The 21,974-nt window shown below is 38.0% G+C and overlaps 2 protein-coding genes across 2 annotated transcripts in view; both read right to left on the bottom strand.

Annotated features, from left to right (window-relative positions):
- Positions 1 to 808: 808 nt before the first annotated feature.
- Positions 809 to 19,377, bottom strand: LOC150049104 (histone-lysine N-methyltransferase NSD3-like). Its single transcript, XM_090354219.1, has 7 exons — positions 19,204 to 19,377; positions 18,162 to 18,287; positions 17,283 to 17,409; positions 9,131 to 9,328; positions 8,435 to 8,608; positions 4,888 to 5,034; positions 809 to 1,152 (listed from the first exon to the last, which is right to left on the bottom strand). The coding sequence occupies exons 1-7, from the start codon at positions 19,264 to 19,266 to the stop codon at positions 809 to 811; spliced, it is 1,179 nt and encodes a 392-aa protein (XP_090210345.1). The 5' UTR covers positions 19,267 to 19,377.
- A 1,555-nt stretch (positions 19,378 to 20,932) lies between these two features.
- Positions 20,933 to 21,974, bottom strand: part of Nsd3 (nuclear receptor binding SET domain protein 3) — an 84,528-nt gene continuing 83,486 nt past the window's right edge. The window contains exon 10 of the mRNA XM_090353914.1: positions 20,933 to 21,384. Within this exon, the coding sequence (XP_090210040.1) occupies positions 21,302 to 21,384 (83 nt within the window). The 3' untranslated portion in view covers positions 20,933 to 21,301. The remainder of the gene's footprint in view (positions 21,385 to 21,974) is intronic.

The following is a 21,974-nucleotide window of genomic DNA, read 5'->3' as shown; positions in this document are numbered from 1 at the left end:
TCTAAGTTCAAACCCTATTACTACAAAAAACCAAAATCAATCAGAACTGAAGGCCCTTTCTGGAAAAATTCTCTCTTTAAATTATTATTTTTATTCACACATCTTGGGGCTTCTAGAAGTTAGAACACAATGGGCAGACTCAAGATCTGAGAGAGCTATTTCAGCCTGGATATAAACTAAATCTTATCAGAAATCTATATAAATATAATTAAGACACAAAGTATCATCTCTACTGTCTCAATAAGACTTTTTACTACAACGTCTACTAGTATATAGTTTATTGGTAAACAAAAAACAAAACAAAACAAAACGAAACCTTTCAGGCTTAGTAGTAAGAGTGCTTGCTTGCTAGTATGTACGAAGAGCCAGGTTCGATCCCTTGACACCACATACATAGAAACAGCTGAACATGGCACTGCGGTTTAAGTGGTAGACCTCTAGCCTTGAGAAAGCCCAAGGATAGTGCTCAGGCCCTGAGTTCAAGTCCTGGGACTGATGAAACAAAAACTAAAAGTAAAACAAAAAACTTTCAACTGTGTGGTGGTGGTTCACGTCTGTAATCTTAACTAATCAGGAGGCTGAGATCTGAGAATCACAGTTCCAAGCCAGTATGGAGAAGAAAGTCTGTGAGACTCTTAGCTGCAATTAACCAAGAGAAAACTGGAAGTGGCACTATGGCTCAAAGTGGTAGAGTGGTAGTCTTGAGCAAAACTGCTCAGGGACAAAGATCAATCCTGGAGTTCAAGCTCCATGACCGACAAAAAAACAACAGAACCCTTTCAGAATTTAAAAAACAAATGTCTAACAACTAGTTCCAAGAAGGATGATAGTAAGTCCAACCATGTGACCTTCCCAGTGCTGAAAAAACCCAGAATGAAAATCTGTTTCTTTCCTGTCTTATGGAGACAGGTTTCAGATGCTTTGCTTGTATTCTGCATTCACTATGAATTTGGTCTGAAAAACAATTACTTCCTCTTTGTCCTTTGAAAACTTGCCTGTAATTTCCCAATTTGACCCAAACAATCTGCTTGTAATGGAGTTTCTTGCCAGCTTTACAGTCATTGCAATTCCAGCAGCCTTCTGGCATGTCTATGCTTAGGCATTCTGGGTGGAAGGAAGCCGGACACGATTCACAGCAGAGCAATCTTCCACCTTGAAACAAATAGACAGTCTTAATAACTGAGAAGAGAGGAAAGAGAAAAAGAGAAAGGACAGTTATCTTTGAAGTTCATTTGATTTAAGATGGGGGACAAAAACAAAGGAACTAAGTCATATCTATAGGATGGATTAAAATAGAAAATAGAAAAAAAATGAAAATATTTAGATACATTCAGGATTTTTTTTTTTAGGATGACAGAGGCTAAAAACTTAGAGCTTTTGAATAGCACCAAAAGCATTACTGTACTTTTTACTCCTCTAAAATATGGACGACTGAAGTACCAGTTTAGCAAGTAGCTAAAACTCTTCAATTATCATTAGATGCATAATATTTTTAGACTGAACAGACATGAGGATTAAGTTAAAATTTTTTTTTGTGTTTCAGTGCTAAGAAATAGACATCTTCATATTTTAATCCAGTGCCACAATTAAATAAATCCCTTTACAATAAAATTAGAAAGACCCATCAACAAGAATGGAAATAGCCAGTAGGCTGAGCAGTATTTTTTTTCTTCTCATAAGAGGATATGAAAAAACATTGGAAACACAGATTCTCTAATTGGTGATTGATTATTATTATGTTTTCAGTGATGACAATAAGTCAAACGCTATACAGCAGTGGTTTGAAACTTTTTCATTATCAAAGAACTTTTTATTCTTTTGCATGGACCCACATTTGCAAATATTATACCAACTAAAAATAAATGTGCACTTCAATAGTAATTTCTTCTATTTTAATAACTAAAGAAATATATAACTGCTAAAGACCCAGTCCTAATAATCAGGCACCCCATTAAACTATTCAAATTATAGCCAACTATAAGGAAATTCATGTTGCCTTATTTTGTATAAATGTGTGGTTCTGTTAGATAATAGTTTAGCTATTACGTTTATGTAAGTCTTCTCTGACTTAGTCTTGAGAACCACTGCTCTATAGCATGAAACTAAGTAATTACCAGTGTTGAATGAAGTTCCATATTCAGGACATCCCTCTAAGTCTCCTTTCAAAACTCTCTCCTTTGAAATACACAAAATGATTTCTGAATTGATACCAAAACAAGTATTGCAAAAATAGATTTTTGAATGCAAAAAAATCATTTTTTGAGGAGATTAAGTATATTTAGTATTTCAACAAGTGGCAAAAAAAGGTGATTAACTTCTGATGCTGAATATACAAGAGGTGTTTACTGCAGAAACAAGTCCCTATTTCCTTTAAAAAATCACCTCTATAACCTCTGAATATACTGCAATTTAAAGTCTCATGAGCAAAAGATTAAGAGCCTTTACGTGATTTGATCAAATGACATGCTTCAGCCTTTTGAGGGTTTGCAATCTATTTCCCAAAATATTATCTTTTGAAGACTTTCAAGCTTCTACATGATTAACATGAAAACAAAAATCTATATACATCCAGTGATGAATTAAAATTTCTGTATTTCCTCTGGCCAAAAGCTTTTCCTTCAACCACCAGGATTTCTCCCCCTTTGACTGAAGATCTCAATTCTCTAGCCCAGAGATTACCTGCCTGAATGCTTCTGAGGTAGATAGAAACTTCTGTAAATTTAAAGCAAAATGAAATGATTCATTTTCTTTTTGGAGAGAAATGACTATTAAGGAGAATGGTCTTACAAACAGTTTTACAGATGATCAATATCAGTACTGACATGGAACTTAGGTCATTTCTAATGATTACTGTAAAGTCCTAAATATTGTGTCTTATTTCAGAGGAAATACAGAGTCAGAATCCACAGTGAAAATCATCATGATAAAGATGTGAAAAACACACAGGAAAAGAAAAAAAATACAAATAATCTACCTTGGTGCTATGCAAGAAAATAGCTTTAGGATGCAAAAGAAGTAATATATGGTTCAAGCTAAGCAGAGGGCTCAAAATAATCTCAATTCATGGCAAAGATAAGACTGAAGGCTGAAAACAAAGCAACAACTGAATTAAGCTAATTTATAAAGGCGCCAGCAGGAAAATAAAGCATTTCCCAAAATGTCTCCAATAGCCTCATTTTACAGAATTACGAAGTCAGACCTATGCCCATCTTTGTTTTGGAAAGTAGTATTACCAGTAAGGTTATATAATCTGACCTCATGGAAAACAAACTAAACAAATAAATATGCTTTCCAATACATACTGAGTCCTAATCAACTTGTTCAGTTATACTTTCTTTTTTCTCTTGCCAGTCCCGGGGCTTGAACTCAGAGCCTGAGCACTGTCCTTGGGCTTTCTCAAGGCTAGAGCTCTACCACTTGAGCCACAGCACCACTTCTGGCTTTTTCTATACATATGGTGACAAGGAATCAAACCCAGGTCTTCGTAAATGCTAGGCAAGCACTCTACCAGTAAGCCAAACTCCAGGTCCCTATAGTTTATTTTAGTAATGAGTGGCACTTTAGATACCCGACAAAGAATGAAGACACAACAAACAGGCAGCACAAACAATAAGAAGGAAAGAAAGAAAGAAAGAAAGAAAGAAAGAAAGAAAGAAAGAAAGAAAGAAAGAAAGAAAGGAAGAAAGAAAGGAAGAAAGGAGGGAGGGAGGGAAGGGAGGGTAGTGGAGGAGAGGAAGGGTGGATATGTATACCTAGTATACATACATGGTACATAGCAGGTATGTATGAATTTTTAACAGATTCCGTATCTGGCCTCCAGATCAAAGCCCTTTGCTTTCTAAGCTCACCCTTTTTGACTCTGGGATATTAAATCCCCAAATAAAAAAATTATTGTTAAATCAACTTTTCTCTTGATTACAAGTAGGCTATGGAATACTAAACACAGATGTTTTCTTCTATGGATGAAATCTGCTGGAGGAATAGAAATATGCAATTAGCTCTTGATTTCCTATGGATTATCTATAAGCAATTCAGCTGGGCTGCCTTCTAACATACAGTATTTGGGGAGCCTTCCATATGCATTTTCCCACTGAAGTCTTCTAAGGGAATGGCAGTAATTTCCATAGAATTTCTTTTCTTTTTTTTTTTTTTTCCTGGCCCACCATGGGGTTTCAGCTCTAGGCCTGGGTGCTGTTCCTGAGCTCTTCAGCTCAAGGCTACCCCCTACCCCTGGGTCTGGGCATTGTCCCTAAGCTCTTCAGTTCAAGGCTTCTGCCTTAAGCCAAAGCACTACTTCCTGTTTTCTGGTGGTTAACAAGAGTCTCACAGACTTTAGTGCCTAGACTGGCTTTGAATCGCAATCCTCAGATCTCAGCCTCCTGAGTAGCTAGGATTACAGGAGTGAGCCACCACGCCCAGCTTTCATAGCATTTTAACAAATATTTAATAAAAAAATGTTAGAATGCATTCTAAAATAAAACTTTTAAGTGCATCTTGATTTCCTTCTTTTAAAAACCTATCTTGTTATTTAGCTGACAGTAACGCACCATACTATGAGTTCTACATGAGGCAGAAGAGAATAGAGCCTTTAAAATATTCTTACATGTTGGACAAAATCCTACTCTTGCTACTTTAATAACCTACATATTTGGAATGTGTGAAAAGTAACTCAAAGAGAAATGGAAAATGTGATAACAGAATTATTTTAAGCCCTTTTTTTTTAAAAATAATTTTGCAGCCATATGAAGACACAGTCACAACCACCAAGGCAGAATTTACCAAAAGCAACAGATGGTGCTTGACAGGCATACATTTCCCCCCTTCATTTAAAGAGAAAAAATAGGAAATGCAAAAATGAAACAAGAGATAAACTATTTTGATTATTACCTTTCTCACATTTCTTTTTGGAAGCTGACGAAGAAGGAATCATAGGTAATTTCATCAACTCAGCACGATTTGATTCATTCAGTAGATAGTGGGACTTATAGGCATATGAACTGAACATGGGGTCTGAATGGTCCTGAACTATTAGCCCTATACGAAACAAACAGAAAGAGATGAGCTGCAATGAAACTACCCATGATTCCATGAGGTAAGAAATAAACCAACACCTATTATGCAGCTGGGCCTGAAAGTTGGGTGAACACGAAAAGGAAGACCTAACAGAAAAGCTTGCTACAGTACTAAAAGGAGTAGGAGTTATTCAATGCCTTATCACTATATAGAAACCTCTACTTCATAGAAGAAAACCCTGAATAATTTGAAAATGTACACAGCATTTGACATCATACCAAAACTCTGGAAGATTACTGAAAACTCAAGAAGGAAAACAAAACTATATTCCTTAACATTTAGAAATAACTATGATTACCATCCAAAGAACAAAACAAGGTATCACTTCATTACGTAGAAGAAATTCTGAAATTTCTGAAATTCTGATCTATTTCAGAATATCCAATGGGACTCAGGTGGAATTGAGTCTCTATTTCCACTCACATCTTGAGATCCACTCAAATAAATTCTACCACTCTCAGGCAAATGAAACTATCAATACAATATACAGTTTTAGCTGGGCGCCAATGACTTACACCTAATACCCTACCTACTTAGAAGGCAGAGATCAGAGGATCGAGGTTCAAAGCCAGCTGGGGCAGATAAGTTCATAAGACTACCTCCAACAAACTACCAAAAAGCTGAAAGTGAAACTGGGTTCAAATGGAATAGCACTAGCCTTCAGCAAAAAAAGTTTAGGGACAGTGCCCTGGTCCTGAGTTCAAGACCCAGGACAGCATGAAGAAAGAGAAAAACAAAAAACAAAAAAGAAAGAAAAAAAGAAAAGAAAGTGCTGTGACAATGTAAGGGTTTAAAGAAGCAGTAGTTTATACCAGTACAGTATCTACCACCCAACTTCCTATTTGAAGGAAAACACACAATCTACTATAATCACCCATGATTCTTCCTTTTCCTTCTCTTCTTCCAGAGTTAAGTTTCTAATTTAACTGCAAGCCACTCCTGAATTCAGGAAAATGTGAGACCAGAAAATACTTCTCTATCATGGTTACTACTTAGCAATCTAGGACTTTACAACACAAATCACACAGCAATTTCATTTAGAGGTCATGTTGAATGGAGGAAGGAGTTACCATTTACTTTTTCCTGTGGGTATTACCTTCTAGATGTTGCCATCTACTGAGATGGAATCAAGAATTGCCTTTAAACCAGATGATAGGAAAGGAACTTGACAGTGCTAATTACTTAAGAATCTTCCAATAAGAGTTATGTAATGTCCAAACAATTTCCACACATTTAAAAGGAGACAGTGTAGTTTGCATTTAAAATGTAAGCTTTGAGTTGGGTACTGGTGGATCATGTCAGAATTCTAGTTCTCAGGAGGCTGAGATATGAAGATCAAGGTTCAAAGCCAGGCCAGGCAGTAAAAGTCTGTGAGATTCCAACTAATCACCAACTCATAAGTGAAGCTGTAGCTCAATGGTAGAGAACCAGCTTTGGGCAGAAAAAGCTAGGGGACAGCCCAGGCTATGTTCAAGCCGAGTTCAAGCTCCAGTATACACACACACACACACACACACACACACAAAGCAAAATTAGTAGTACCAAAATTGTATTTCAAAAATACTTATATATAAGCAGTACTCATGCTATAATTATGGTTACTTAAGAGGCTATGGTAAAAAGTACACTGGAGCTCATGAGTTCACAATTATTCTAGGCCACGTAACTTGGCACCTTTATTGAAACAAGACAAATTAGCCAGGCGCTGGGGGCTCATACCTGTAATCCTACTTACTCAGGAGGCTGAGATCTGAGGATCACAGTTCAAAGCCAGCCCGAGCATAAAAATCAGTGAGTCTTATCTCCAATTAACCATCAGAAAACCAGAAGTGGCACTGTGGCTCAAGGGGTAGAGAGATAGCATTGAGCTGAAGAGCTCAGGGACAGTGCCCAGGCCCAGAGTTCAAGCCCCATGACTGACCCAAATTTTTTTTTTAAGTAATATAAATAAATAACCCAGAAATAGAGGATATTAATTGATTTCTAAATGCTTACTAAAAAAAAAGTATCACTGTAATACAATCTACATAAATTGAGATCCTGTGTATCACAGTTAAAGAAGTTCTGCTTGCTTGCATGCATATGGCCTTGAGTTTGATCCAAGAAACATCCATACCACCCCCCCAAAAAAGGGAAAAAAAGGTTTTATTTTCTATGTACCAGAAATTCAAGCTTGCTGACCCTCCCCAGGGGACTTAAGTGTTTTCAGCTGATCAGTCTCTTGGTATACTTAAGTATTAATAGCGAGCAAGTAAAAAAAAGTGTTTTTGCTGACTTAAGTAAATCACTATATGCTTTCTTAGCTTTGGTCTATCAAGCCCTCTGAATGCTAGACCAAAATATCATAAAATACAACATACACACACACAAAAAATAATCTGTACTAGCCTTGCCTATCCCAAATAAAAACCTAGTAAGTTTGAAAAGTTCTAAAGTTAAAAAAGAAGACTACTAAAAATAAATTAAAATAGAAAAATCAAGCACTTATCTTCCACATTTTTTTTTGTTTTTGCTTTAAATATATTTGTGGGATGCTGGAGAGACTGGAACGTATGGTCAATTGCATACCACTAAGTAAGGAAGCACCACTTAGCTATCTTAGCGCCCCCCCTTATTTATTTTTTGCCAGTCCTGGGGCTTGAACTCAGGGCCTGAGTACTGTCCTTGGGCTTTCTAAAGTACTCGTGTTCTGCCACTTGAGCTACAGCACCACTTCTATGTATACTTTCTATGTATGTGGTACTGAGGAATCTAACCTAGGTCTTCATGCATGCTAGGTAAGCACTCTACCACTAGGCCAAACTCCCTGCCCCCCCCCCTTTTTTTGCCAGTCCTGGGCTTGGGTTCAGAGTCTGAGCACTGTTCTTGGGTTTTCTCAAGGCTTAGAGCTCTACCACTTGAGCCATAACACCACTTCCGTCTTTTTCTATACATGTGGTACCGAGGAATCAAACCCAGGTCTTCATGCATGCTAGATAAGCACTCTACCACTAGGCCAAACTTCTGGCCCCTCACTCTCTTTTTAAAGAAAATTTTAGTTTAGCTTTTAGAAAAAGAAATATTCTAACAATCTGGATGCCTATACATGGTAGAAGAATAAGCACTTGAGAGGCTTAGGTAAGAGAATCCTGAGTTTGAGGCCACACAACAACAGCCTGTCTCTAAAGTGAACAAGTGACTGAGTAAGTAAAAGGGACTGTTGATAATGCATCTCTCCAGGGATTTAACAGAACTGAATGTGGCATTGGGTGATAGGATGTATAGAATAGCCTGAGTTCTTTCTCAATGCTGAGACTCATTCTAATGTGGAAATATGCCAATGATTTCACAAGGAAATAAAGAAAAAGGGTTGACAACTCACCTCTGGCACAAACAAAACAAAAGCCTACATTTATAGCAGCAGTAGAATGATTGCCCCGATTGGAATGGTTACTACAGATGAGAATATAGGAGGTCACAGATACGCTTCCAGCAGCAATACAAGCTTCTCCAGAGTGATAGGCAACCGGACATCGCAAGCATCTCATCATGCGTCCTGTTTAAACACAAGTCAAATAGGGTTGTATTGAGCTGGACAGGAGACTATTGGAATTGGACTTTCTTGGGTTCCTGTGTGATACTAATTATAGTAACTATAATATAAAAGATATTTTACTTCAATAGGATGTGAAGAAAATAAAATCCTTTGTTCAAAGAAAAAAGTCTGTTGCAAAGCTGGAGAGATCCTGATAATCCAAAATGGTGCCTGTCTAAGGGCTTTTCGAGGGTTGTTTTGAACATATGGAATTAAAAAAAAATTTAACTGTATTTTTTTTGGTACAGGGAATTAAACCTAGGATATTGTACTTGCTAGACAAGCACTTTGCTACTTTGTTACATCTCAGCCCTGGAATTTTCTTTTCACAGATTTACATGGATTTTCTTCTAATGGATTTGTGGTTAAGCCCTTAACCACCAATTCAGGAAGAATGCCTGATGTTTTCTATGCACTTAATGCATTTTTTTGCCACTAAAATTCAAACAAGAAATCTTTGTCCCCTTCTTTAATTTGTGTTACCTTTACTTGCTTTGTGGATGTCTTTCTCCATAGAGCAGGTAGAGCAGCAGTGCTGGGGACAGCGGAATCCTTTAGATTCAAAGATGGCAGTAGGAAATTTGCGGACACAGGCTTCATGATAAAATTTCCCACAGGTTCCAACAGAACAGCGTTTCACATCTTTACCAGACACTTTACATGAAAAACATGGGTGCTCTCCTGAAAGATTGGTGAAGATCACAGTTAAATGAAATCTGATTAAAACATTGTGAGGTACCAGTGGCTCATGCCTGTAATCGTAGTTACTCAGGAAGATGAGATCTGAAGATCACGGTTCAAAGCTAGTCAGGCACAAAAAGTCCATGATACTCCTATCTCCAATTGATCACCAGAAAACTGGAAGTGGAGCTGTGGCTCGAGGAGTAGAGGGCTAGTCTTAAGCTGAAGAGCTCAGGGACAGTGCCCAGGCCCAGAGTTCAAGCCCCATGACGGACAAAAAAAAAAAGTTTTCCCCACCCCCCAAATTTATTTGTGGTACAAGGGATGCTAGTCAAGTCCTCTACCACTGGGCTATAGCTACAATCCTGTGTTTTTTTGTTTTTGTTTTTATTTCATTATTGATTGCCATGAAACTCACTAGGTAGCCTAGGTTTGAATTCATAACCCTCCTGCCACTCTGCCACTGCTGTCTAACTACTTGAATTAAAGGCATGTGCTATCATGCCAGGGAACACATTCCTTTTAGTTTTCCTCCAAAAAAGATCTACAGTAACACCGAATTTGAGTGTATTGACAGATGCCTATAACAACACTTGTTTGTGAGGCAGGGATGGAGGAGAGTAATTTGAAGCCCGTCAGGGTAGAAAAAAAAAAGTCAGTGAAACCTTTATCTCAGAAAATAAGTTGGGCATGGTAGCACATGCCTGTTACCCCAGCCATGTAGGAGATAGACACGGGTTCAAGGCTGGCTCCATGCAAGAATGTGACATTCCGGGGGCCAGGGGTTTGGCCTAGTGATAGAGTGCTTGCACAAAGACCTAGGTTTGACTCCTTTGTACCACATATGAAGAAAAAGCTGGAAGTGGTGCTGTGGCTCAAGGGTTAGAACTCTAGCCTTGAGAAAGCCCAAGGACAATGCTTAGCCCTGAATTCAAGCCCCAGGACTGGCAAAAAAAAAAAAAAAAAGAAAAAAAAAAGGGGGGGGGCGTGGCACTGGGTAGTTCAACTGGTAGAATATTTTTCTGCCAAGTACAAGGCCCTGCATTAAAATTGCAGTATAGAAATTAAAAATAATATTCATGGTATGAAGAAAGGAAATTCATCAATATTAATGATATGAAATATGAACATCAGTCAAAGAGCTGAGATTTGAAGATCATGGCTCAAAGTCAGTCCAGGCAAGGAAGTCTATGAGACTCTTATCTTCAATTACCCACCAAAAAGCTAGAAGTAGAGCTGTGGTACAAGTGGTAGGACACTAGTCTTGAGCAATAAAGCTCAGAGACCATGCCCAGGCTCTGAGTTCAAGCCTCAGGACCCCCAAACCCCCGACCGACACACACTGCATCAATTGATCTTGTTAATAAATGTAAAATTTTAGATGAATGAACAAATTCCTAAAAAAGCAGATCTCATCAATACTGGTGCTAAAATACTAAACTATTGAAAACAAATTGAAACTATAATTGAATGCAATTCAACAAGGAAAATTTTAGGCCCAGATGACACCAATGGTGAATGTACCAAACATTTAAAGGGGGGAAAATTATGACAATTTTAACTGAAACAAAATGAAATGAAAAGGAAACACAAAAAACCCCAAACAAGTACAAGCAGGTGTGGGAAACATGCACCAAAAATGGCTAAGGAAAAAATGACTAAGGATTATATTTTGTACTTTAAAATTCACATATGTAGAAAATATACACAACATATGTAAGCAAAGCTAGCTAAGTAAGACTTACAAAGAAGTATCAATCAACACAGAAAGAAATCAAAGCTGCCTAAAAGAAATAGAGAATATGAACAGGCAATTTATAAAGAACAGAAAGACAGCCAAAAACCCAAAAATCAAGTTTAACTTCATGAGTAGTAAAATAAATATAAACTTAAGCCAATTTATTAAACAGAAGAAATAGCTGGATACTACCAATTGTTGATAAGAGCATAAGAAAGATACTCTCTCACACAGTTGGTAGGAATTAATGTTGGAAGGAACTATCCTAGGAGACAATTGGGCATTATTATTCTCAATGAAAACAGGCATACCCTATAGGGAATTCTACTTCTAGTACTTGGTGAAGACATTTACATAAGTGAACAGATGATTACTGCAGTAATGTTTGTAACAGCACAACTGAAAGTAACTCATATTCCCTCCACAGGGGAAGAGATAAATAAACCATGATATGTACACATAATGGAATACTATATAATACTTAAATAGGATGCCCTTCTATTTGACATAAAGAGTTCCTACAGGACAATCGCATGATAAATTTTTGTTAAACATATACAAAAATGTTACACAGACAGATATAGAAAAGTTTACAGGTCTGTCCACAAAACTGATAACAACAGCTAACTCTGGTGATAGCTAGAATTAGTTTTAAAATCCTAGAAGTCTAGGATTTTAAAAGTGGTAAGGCTGGGAGTGTGGTCTAGTGGTAGAGTGCTCGCTTAGCATGCACGAGGTCCTGGGTTCAATTCCTTGGTTACACAGAAAAAGCCAGAAGTGGTGCCATGGCTCAAGGGGTAGAGCACTAGCCTTGAGAAAGCCCAAGGACAGTGCCCAGGCACTGAGTTCAAGTCCCAGAACTGGCTCAAAAAAAAAATCAAAAGGGGCCGGGAGTTTGGCCTAGTGGTTAAAGTGCTTGCCTAGCATGCATGAAGACCCGGGTTCGATTCCTCGGTACCACATACATAGAAAAAAGCCAGAAGTGGTGCTGAGGCTCAAGTGGTAGAGCTCTAGCCTTGAGAAAGTCCAAGGACAGTGCTCAGGCCCTGAGCTCAAGCCCAGGACTGGAAAAAAAAAAAATCAAAAGGGAAATATAAGAAACATAATTGTTTTTTGCTTTGCAAAAAATTAGTTGAATTATAAGATTATTCCTTGATTTTTCACATTACCTAATCTTCAGAAATTAGGTGAATTATAAATTTTTTAAAAAATGCGTAGTTACCTTATTGTGAAAAAAAAATAAAATAAAAATGAGTAGTTACAACTATGACATTTACATTTTTCAGCTGCCTTTACTGTAGAAATAAAATAATAGGGTTTTCCTTATTATTCTCCTATAGCCTATTTGTACTTTTTGAATTACATCATAGCATGTGTTCAGCTGTGAAAGCTAGCATTTTTTTAAACGATAACTTCTGGAGGTAGGATATGACTCAGTAGCAGAGCATGACCTACTGTGTGTAAGGCACAAAGGTGTATCTACAAGCCCTGGAGGGAAAGAGTCATTTTTAGATATTAACAAAATTAAAAAACATAAATTTTAAAGACAAATTTGGCTAAGTAATGCATAAATCAGTCTATATGCATCATCGTAATAAGCCTGTTAAGTTCTAATTAGTGCAAGTGATAGACTACTAGCTGAATTGTCAAACTCCTTTAACTTATGTTGGACCTCTAGCATGAATTAGTTTTTTTTATTAAAGAATTTATTAACATTGATTTTTACATCATATTTCAAATGATGTATTTAACAAACAAGTATTCAAGAAAGGAATCTCTATATACAATCACTGGCACTTAGATTTTAGAACATAATTAAAATTAGGCTGAGGGTTTGTATGTCATAGATACATATCAATCTGTGTAATAAAACATTATGCCTATAGAGTCATAAATTTTTTATGTCTATGTAGTTGTGTTTATATTTCCAATACCATGTCCATAGCATTGGGTATGCAAATATTGAGTCCTTGCTCTTGTACTATTTGGATCTAATAGTCACATATTAAGGAGACCATGCGCCTTCTGTTCCTTTACTCTTGACTTGTCTTACTCAACATGATTCGATCTAGATTCATTCACTTCCCTGCGAATGCCATTGTTTTATCTTGTCTGTTTGCTATGTAGAATTCCATTGTGTGTGTGTGGGCTTGGACTTGGAGTCTGGGTGCTATCCTTTGCTCAAGGCTGGTGCTCCACCACTTTGAGCCACAGTGCCACTTTCATTTTTTGGTGGTCAATTGAAGATAAAAAGTCTCATGGATTTTCCTGCCTGGGCTGGTTTTGAACTGTGATCCTCAGATCTCAGCCTCCTGAGTAGCTAGGATTACAAGAGTGAGCTACTAGCAACCGGCTTATGTCTATTATACTATTTATTCAAAGTGGTAAAAGGAAGTGATCCTTTTCTAGTAAATACATTTGTCTTAAATAACAGAAAGTGGTAGTAAAATTAGGAGGGAGGAGAAGCAGTAAGATTATGAGTTTGAGGCCAGAATGGCCTATGCAGCAGGTTACAAGGTTAGACTACAAAGGAAGACCAGGTCTCATAAAACAAAAGAAAAAAAATGGGTGCTATGGCTCAGGCCTCTAATCCTAGCAATTCAGGAGTCTGAGATGTGAGATTGTTTGAAGCCAGTATAGGCTAACAAATTCAAGAGACTCCTATTTACAATTAACTAGCAAAAAATCAGAATAGAAGGTGTAGTTTATCGAAATCTTAACACAACATTTTTTGACCCAGGAAGTAGAAATGATCCTATTCTTTATCAACATCTTTTCTGATTTTTTTTTTTTTGTGGTAGAGCATCCTTCAAGCCCCAGTGCTAGCATAAAAGAAAGGAAAAAAGTGTCTAACTTCATTCTTTTGCACATATTCTCATTTTTCTAGGCTCATTTCTTAGGAAGATTGTCTCTTCCCCAATTAATCGTCTCATGAACTTTCATGCCCAGGCTGGCTTTGAACCATGATCATCAGATCTCATTCTCCTGAGTAGCTAGGATTACAGGCAGGAGCCACTGGCGCCAGGTAGTATCATTATTTTGATATTGTTTTTTTTTAATTTTTTTTATTGTAATTAATAAAAGGGTTACATGATATTTGCCATATAGAAGGTGCATTAATTCACATACATCGATACCCTTTCACATGTCTTGGTACCCTTTACCCTCCCCCCCACCCCCCCTATTTTGATATTGTTTTAAAGTCCTCCCATCCACTTCACCTTTGTTGCAAGAATTCTATTGGCTTCTAAATTTAGGAGGTAAGCTCCATGAGTGTTTTAAGACTGAAAACACACATGGTTCTTCCAATAATTGGTTTGAATCAGGATTACATATTTAAATTCTTAAAGTGGCCATGCTGGTTACAAAGTACTAAGGGTTTAGGAAAGGGAATATTGGGAAATGTGGGAAACCAAGTAGACCTGCCTATCATAAATATTCAAAAATGAAGTTATAGCTGAGAATGTGGCTTAGTGCTTAATTGCTTGCCTAGCATGCATGAAGCCCTGGGTTCAATTCCTCAGTACCACATAAACAGAAAAAGCCAGCAGTGGTGCTGTGGCTCGAGTGGTAGAGTGCTAGCCTTGAGCAAAAGAAGCTAAGAGGCAGTGCCCAGGCCCTGAGTTGAAGTCCCAGGATTGAAAGGAAAATAAAAAGAAAAAAAAAAGGATCTTGTAACTTGTTTTTTTTTGTTGTTTTTTGTTTTTTTGCTAGTTTTGGACCTTGAACTCAGGGCCTGAGCACTGTTCTTGGGCTTTCTCAAGGCTAGAGCTCTACCACATGAACAACAGCTCTACTTTTGGCTTTTTTTCTATGTCTGAGGAATCAAACCCCCGTCTTTGTGCATGCTAGGCAAGCACTCTATCACTAAGCCAAACTCCCAGCCCCTTTATTTTTCTTTTTTGAAACAGGATCTCCATCCATGTGAAACCCACGCTGGCTTTGAATTTAAGATCCTTCTGCCTCAATCTCTTAAGTACTGGGATTACAGTTTACATCATCATACCTATTTTTTGTTTTTGTTTTGCCAGTCTTGGGTACTGAGTTCAAGGCCTGAGCACTGTCCTTGAGCTTTCCTCAAGGCTACATCTCTACCACTTGAACCACAGTACCACTTCTGGCTTTTTATATGCACGTGGTACCAAGGAATCAAATCCAGATCTTCGTGCATGCTAGGCAAGTACTCTACCACTAGGCCAAACTCCTGGCCTCGTGTCTGGCTTTATACAAGCTTTAATTTTACAGATTTGTAATATAACAGGATCATAGATCTTGCTAGGTGCTGGTGGCTCATGCTTGTAATGCTAGCTATTCGGGAGGCTGAGATGTACGGATCTTGGTTCCAAGCCAACCTGGGCAGGGAAGTCCATGAGATTGTTATCTCCACTTGAGCTGTGGCTCAAGTGGTAGAATATTAACCTTAAGCAAAAAAGCTCAGGGTAGCACCCAGTACCTGAGTTCAAGCTCTAGGACTGGTACATACACATACTGTGCATGTTTGGGTGTATGTATATATGTACATACATATATATGTATATATACATATAACATATGTGTGTATATGGCGTGTATATATATATGTATACATATACATGTGTATATATACATACATATAGAAGGCCAATAAAACAATGTACAACTGTCTTTTCCAGAGGCTTTTAGGTGGCAAACTGTTCAGCTTTATGTCTAAATGTGATGATGAATCACATATATACTTTATATATGCTAAACAGCTTTTATAGTATAATTTATAGTGTGTATGGATATAAATGTGTATCAGGATATATGACATATGAAATGGGACATCTATCTACTTGGAGATGGCAATGTTAAAGAGAAAGGGCTTTAGAGTCAGTTGCCTATACTCAGATTCCACCTTCATTATATATTATCTTTTGAAACTGGGCAATGTGCACATTTTCTACTCATTTTCCCTCTTCTACGAAGTGGGAATAACAGTCTGCATCACATACTCATGCTAGTATCATAGGGTACACCGTATTACCAGCACCTGGTATTTAGCAGGTGTTCAATAAAATTACCAAAGGATTTTAGGGGCATATATTTAAATGAGCTAAGATAAAAATAAATGTGAGAGGGGGGCTGGGAGTTTGGCCTAGTGGTAGGATGCTTGCCTAGCATGCGCGAAGACCCGGATTCGATTCCTCCTTATCCCACATACATAACAAAAAGCCAGAAGTGGTGCTGAGGCTCAAGTGGTAGAGTTCGCTAGCCTTGAGAAAGTCCAAGGACAGTGCTCAAGCCCTGAGCTCAAGCCCAGGACTGGCAAAAAAAAAATTAAAAAAAAAATAAATGTGAGAATCTAAATATAGAAGAAGAGTCAAAGGGGAGGGAAATGGGTATCAAGACATGTGAAAGGGTAACAATGTATGTGAATTAATGCACCTTCTATCTGGCAAATATCATGTAACCCTTCTATTAATTACAATTAAAAATATATGAAAAAAAGAGTCAAAGGTAAGAAGCTCAGCATACCACATATACTTGAAATCTACATAACTCTTAAACAAAAGCCCCTTCAAAAAATAAAATCAAAATCCTACACACACACACACACACACACACACACACACACACACTCACACTCATGTGTTCACACACAGCTCAAACAAACAGCATTACAGATTTCCAATCAGTTTTTTTAACTTGTTATGAATAACAATTACTGTGTTCCCTGAGTTTAACCAGGGTTACATAAAAAAGAAACACACTTGAATGTTTCTTTCTTGTATATGTTTTTCTGACAGATGGTAGTATGCATAGTAGAATAAGAAATAGTACATCCACGTTCAAAATAAAATTTCCAGTGGCTCTATCTTTCTAATAAAGTACCCAACATGGTTACAGGTTTGATTGAAATCTAGTCTATTAAAATGAAAGGATTTTAAACAAACTTATTGAGCAAAAAAAAAAAATTCTCCAAACTCACTGAAAAACTCAATTACGCAACTTGTGCAATTCTTTATATAACACAAACTTATCTTGCTTTTTTTTTAAAAAAAGATTTCTGGTATAGACACTGGTAGGAAGAAATTTATGCCTGGGAATTCTAACCACTGGATGGTGTCTTAATTTACTGAAATACTCATAGGAGGAGAGGAAAAAAGTCAGAGAAAAGCGATGAGAGGACCAAATGTTAGGGGAGATCCAGGCACTTCTTTACTCTTCCCTCTCCATGTCCTCAGAGTAGCTTACCAGTGCTACACTCTGTGCAGATGAACTTCCCATCAGGAAGCGATGTCAAACTCAGGCATTCCAGATGAAAGTGTCTGCAGCATTCTCCTTCACATGGCGTCAGAGAGTCACCAGGCCTTTCACAGATCTGCAAAATGGCAAATAGAAGAAGAGGGAGGAGGAGGAGGAGGAGGAGGAGGAGGAGGAGGAAGAAGAGGAGGAGGAGGAGGAGGAGGAGGAGGAAGAGGAGGAGGAGGAGGAGGAGGAGGAGGAGGAGGAGGAGGAGTAGGAGGAGGAGGAGGAGGAAGAGGAGGAGGAAGCAGTGTTTCTCAAACTAGCAGGCATCAGAATCCCATAGAAGGCTTATTAAAATACAGGTCACTGGGTACTTCTCCAGAGATTCTAAGGCAGTTGACATTTGTCTAGGGTGGCCCAGGACTTGCTTTTCTAACATGTTTCCTAGAAAGCCTGTCCTTGGACTTCCTTGTGCAAACCTCTAAACTACACAGCTATTTCCAAATCCAACATAGCATAAAAAGTTGAAAAATCACACTTGATCCTTTATTATTCCTTCTTTAGGATTACATAGCTTTACTTTTCTTCAAGGGACAAAGCAATATTTTTCCAACAGAGTAAAAATACATTTAAAAGTTCATAAGCTCAAATTTGGGAGAAAGTATTTTAAATCAGTCACCTGCCACTTACTTCCAATTAATATGAAAAAGATGACTGGAACTTGCATTTAACTGACAAGTGTGTCAACTCAGAAAAGGGAGACAATAAAGAACTTTTGGATCTGCACCTTTAAAGTAGCATCACAATTTAGAAACACAATGTCCTCTTTCAGCATATCAAATATGACACAACTGTGATCAGCCAGAGGATCAGCTTCCTGCCTACCTGACACACAGTGTCCTTCCTACTGCCAACACCTCTTCGGGACAAATTGGAATCCATGGACTGTGCATCAGACATGTCTGCATCTGCAGTGGCTGAAGGGCTGTCTACTTGTTTTCCGAAGCCTACCTATATAAAAAATATAGCACGTCTTAAAGAAGTTACATGCAATGAAAATCCTAGTAAGGATTGATCAGATAGATATTTTGCATATCTCTTTTTCTTTCTAAAACCCATGGATAGCATATGTCTGCTATCTGAGGGAGAAACTGTAGTTAAAATTTTAAAAACTTTAACTGCCAGCCCAGACACTAAAGACTGAAAGACTCTTATCTCCAATTAACCACTAGAAAAATCGGAAGTGGCACTGTGGCTCAAGCAATAAGGTGGTAGCCTTGAGCTGGAGAGCTCAGGGACAGCGCCCAGGCCTAGAGTTCAAGCCCCACAACCAACCAAAAACAAACAATTATCTATGATTTTTTTTTAATTTACCTTTTTTGGTGCTAGTACTTGGGCTTAAACTCAACACTTGGGCAACTTTGCTCAAGTCTGATGCTTTACCACTTGAGCCACACCCCAATTTCCAGCTTTTTTTGGTTAGAGATGAAAGTCTCATGGACTCTCCTACCCAAGCTGGCTTCAAACCACAATCCTCAGATTTCTACCTCCTATGTAGGTAGAATTGTAGGTATGAACCGTCATTACCCAGCAAGATCTAATTTTGTGAGCAACCTGTAGAAGCAAGGCATGCATAAAGGCAAGTATGGTGACACATGACTGGAATCCCAGTACTCAAGAGGCTGAGGCAGGAAGATTTTAAATTTGAAGCCATCCTGGGCTTGAATGGAGAGACCTTGTCTCAAAAAAACCAAACCAACCAACCAAAAACTACAAATTACAAAATAGCCAGTCATTTTTGTCTTGACTATGTGAGTATTTAGAAATTTTCCTCATTTCTCAAGAAAGCCAGACAAAGCATTATGCTATAGTACTTTCATTTGCAAAGCAAAAAGACAATTCTACCCAGATCCAGGCACATATTTACCTGTAGATCACTCAGTCCTCTAGAATCGGAGTCAGATGTGTCTCTGTATGCAGAACTAGTCATTTCTACATCTGTTGAGGCTCGACTCCTTTTCTTTAGAGGTTTACAGGAATCTGAAATCTCGCTGGCACCTTAATACAACACACTAAAATTAATCCTAAGTAATACTTAAGGTTTGTCATTTTAATTTTTTGTGGGAGAGTATTTTCTTTCCCCAAACTCCTTTCTTTAGAATACGAGAAAAAAAGATCTCTTTGTAATACTGAATTTTCAAGTCAAAACTTCATGAGCTTCTGACCTTTCTTGTAGTGAGTGATTTAACTTATTAATTGCTTTATTAAAACATTTAATTCAGTTCTCCTGCTCTAAAATAGCTCTAAAGCTATTTTCAGTCAACACAGCCCAAGTTCCAACCTAAAAACCAATTGTATTAAAACTGCAAGACAGCCGATTGATTTGGAGCAACTCAAAGCACCATCTGATTTGGAGGGGGAAGACATAAAACCCAACACACTGTGTAGTTTACAAATATGGTTGCAGAGACATCTCCATCTTGTTTTTTATTAGGGATGTGACAAATCTTTGATTTGTATTCGATTCGTACACGGATAGTGCCATTTCCCCCCAAATTTTGCAATTCAGTTTGATTGTTGTCCCCCGATAAATTTTGAATGTTCATAATTGTTTATGAGACTTCCTTGGTGAAGTGGCATTTATTGTGACCATTAACAAATGCTGCAGCACTATACATGTCATGCCATTTGGGATGCACACTGTTGAGGATTGTAAATGGACAATCAGTATTCAATGTAGCCAAATCATGAAGAGCTGGATGAGAAGCCTCTGTGGAATTAGTGCAGGAAGGAATAAATATGGAAGGAAAAAAAAAGACAGAGAATAGTATGGAATTTTTTTTTTAAAACTGTGTGTAATACAAATCCAGCCAAAACAATAGTGCAAAAAGTTACAAAGCAACAATCTCTTGGGCTAATGCAGTATAGGCTATACAGAAACAGCCACGATGAAATGTGCAGATCAGGCACGGTGAATACCAAGGAACCAAGGAGACGGTTAATATTTCCACCCACAGTTTGTGTTTTGGATTTTTTCCCCCAAAATTTCCATACAACAGACAGACATCTAGATCAGCCCAGCAAGCTATGGTGGAAGTGTGCAGTCCAGGAGAGACCATGGAGAAACAAGTCTCCCGAGGCCATGATGATCCGCAACAGGCTGGATGGGAGCAGCACTTGGTATATAGCCATGTTCTGTGGTGGAGGATGTGGGCCTCGGGAGACTGCTCAGATTACTGGAATTCTGTTATCACATCCCATCCTACAAGTTTTCACTGAATGCTTCCTGACATCTAGAAATGAGGGTGCCTGCCCATGTTAATGCTGATTAAAAAAACACAAGTACACAAATCTATCTCCTTCATTGCTGGTGTATGGACCCAGAACACCACCACAAAATATTTCCTTGGCCTATTATCACTGGATTAACAAGGAGTTTTAACAGAGGAATAGGAGGAGTGCTGTACTGAGAGGCTTTCGAAGGAAACACAGGTACCGCCATTTCCGATGAGTTTCTGAAAACGCTAGAAAAATGACAGACTGTTGAAGACAGCTGTCATGCTGTTCTCCATAACGGCACTAATATTAAAAAAAATAAGAGCTTTTAATGATTGCAATGTATACAGTTTGAGCTGTTTGGCAAAACCCTGCAGATATGCATTAATGATGCTTTATTTAAAAACAAAAACAAAAAAAAACAGTCCATGTTGGAATTGATCAGTGAACATTAAATGGTGGTTTTCAGGCTGGACCCATGATTTAAGCTGTACCCATCCAGCTCAAACCAAAAAAAAAAAAAAAAAAAAAGAGAAAGAAAAAGAAAAAGAAAGGGGAAAAAAAGACCAACAACAAAAAATCATTTGAATGTTAAAGCGATTGTTCAGAGTCTTGGAGAAGAAACCGGGCCAATAATTGATGATTGGCAAAATCAAAAACAAAAGAAACTGTTTATCGAGCCGCCGACAAAGAAATCTTGAATGGAGACTACAAGTCTGGAGTTTCTGGGATGAAATTGTACAGGAATCTCAGTCCACAGTTTCCTCAACCGCTGCGGAGACGGAGCTGTCACTGTATCTGACAGAGCCCTGCACTCCCCGGTCCGCCGACCCTGTGGAATGGTGGAAACACAACGCAATCAGGCCTCCTAATCTCGCAGCGATCGCGATGTCTTTCTTGGAGCTCCGCCAAGCAGTGTTCCCTCCGAGAGGCTGTTCAGTTCTGCTGAGGATCTCCACGGAGACCATCGCTGCAGACTTCTCCCCGAGAATGCAGAGAGGCTGTTGTTTTATTTTTTATTTATTTTTAAATAATGCAATTTGCCCAGAGTAAACTACAAATACAGTTTGAGCTCACCAAAAATGCATGAAACATGCTATGGAGTTTGTACTGTAGTCAAATTGCACAGAGAAAATACAGATATAAGTTTAGGGTTTCTTAACCTTTGTGCATATCTCAAATAGATTCACAAATGATCATTTAATAATGGCCATAAATACGCTATGGATCATTTTAATTTACAGAAAGGTTTTACAGCACTGTAAAAATAAGTGTGGCAACATTATTTTTCAATCAAGTTGTCTTGTCTGATTTGTAACAGTCCATTTTTGACATTTATAGCTACTATTCGGTATTCAGTCGAATACCAAAAAAAGTGGATTCGTCACATCCCTAGTTTATAAGCCAGTGAAACCCCAGAAT

This window comes from Megascapheus bottae, chromosome 20 (genome assembly GCF_031878675.1).
Source record: "Megascapheus bottae isolate mThoBot1 chromosome 20, mThoBot2.hap1, whole genome shotgun sequence".
Taxonomy (NCBI): Eukaryota; Metazoa; Chordata; class Mammalia; order Rodentia; family Geomyidae; genus Megascapheus; species Megascapheus bottae.
The sequence above is the reverse complement of the archived record's forward strand: the minus strand, read 5'-3'. Positions and strand labels throughout refer to the sequence as shown.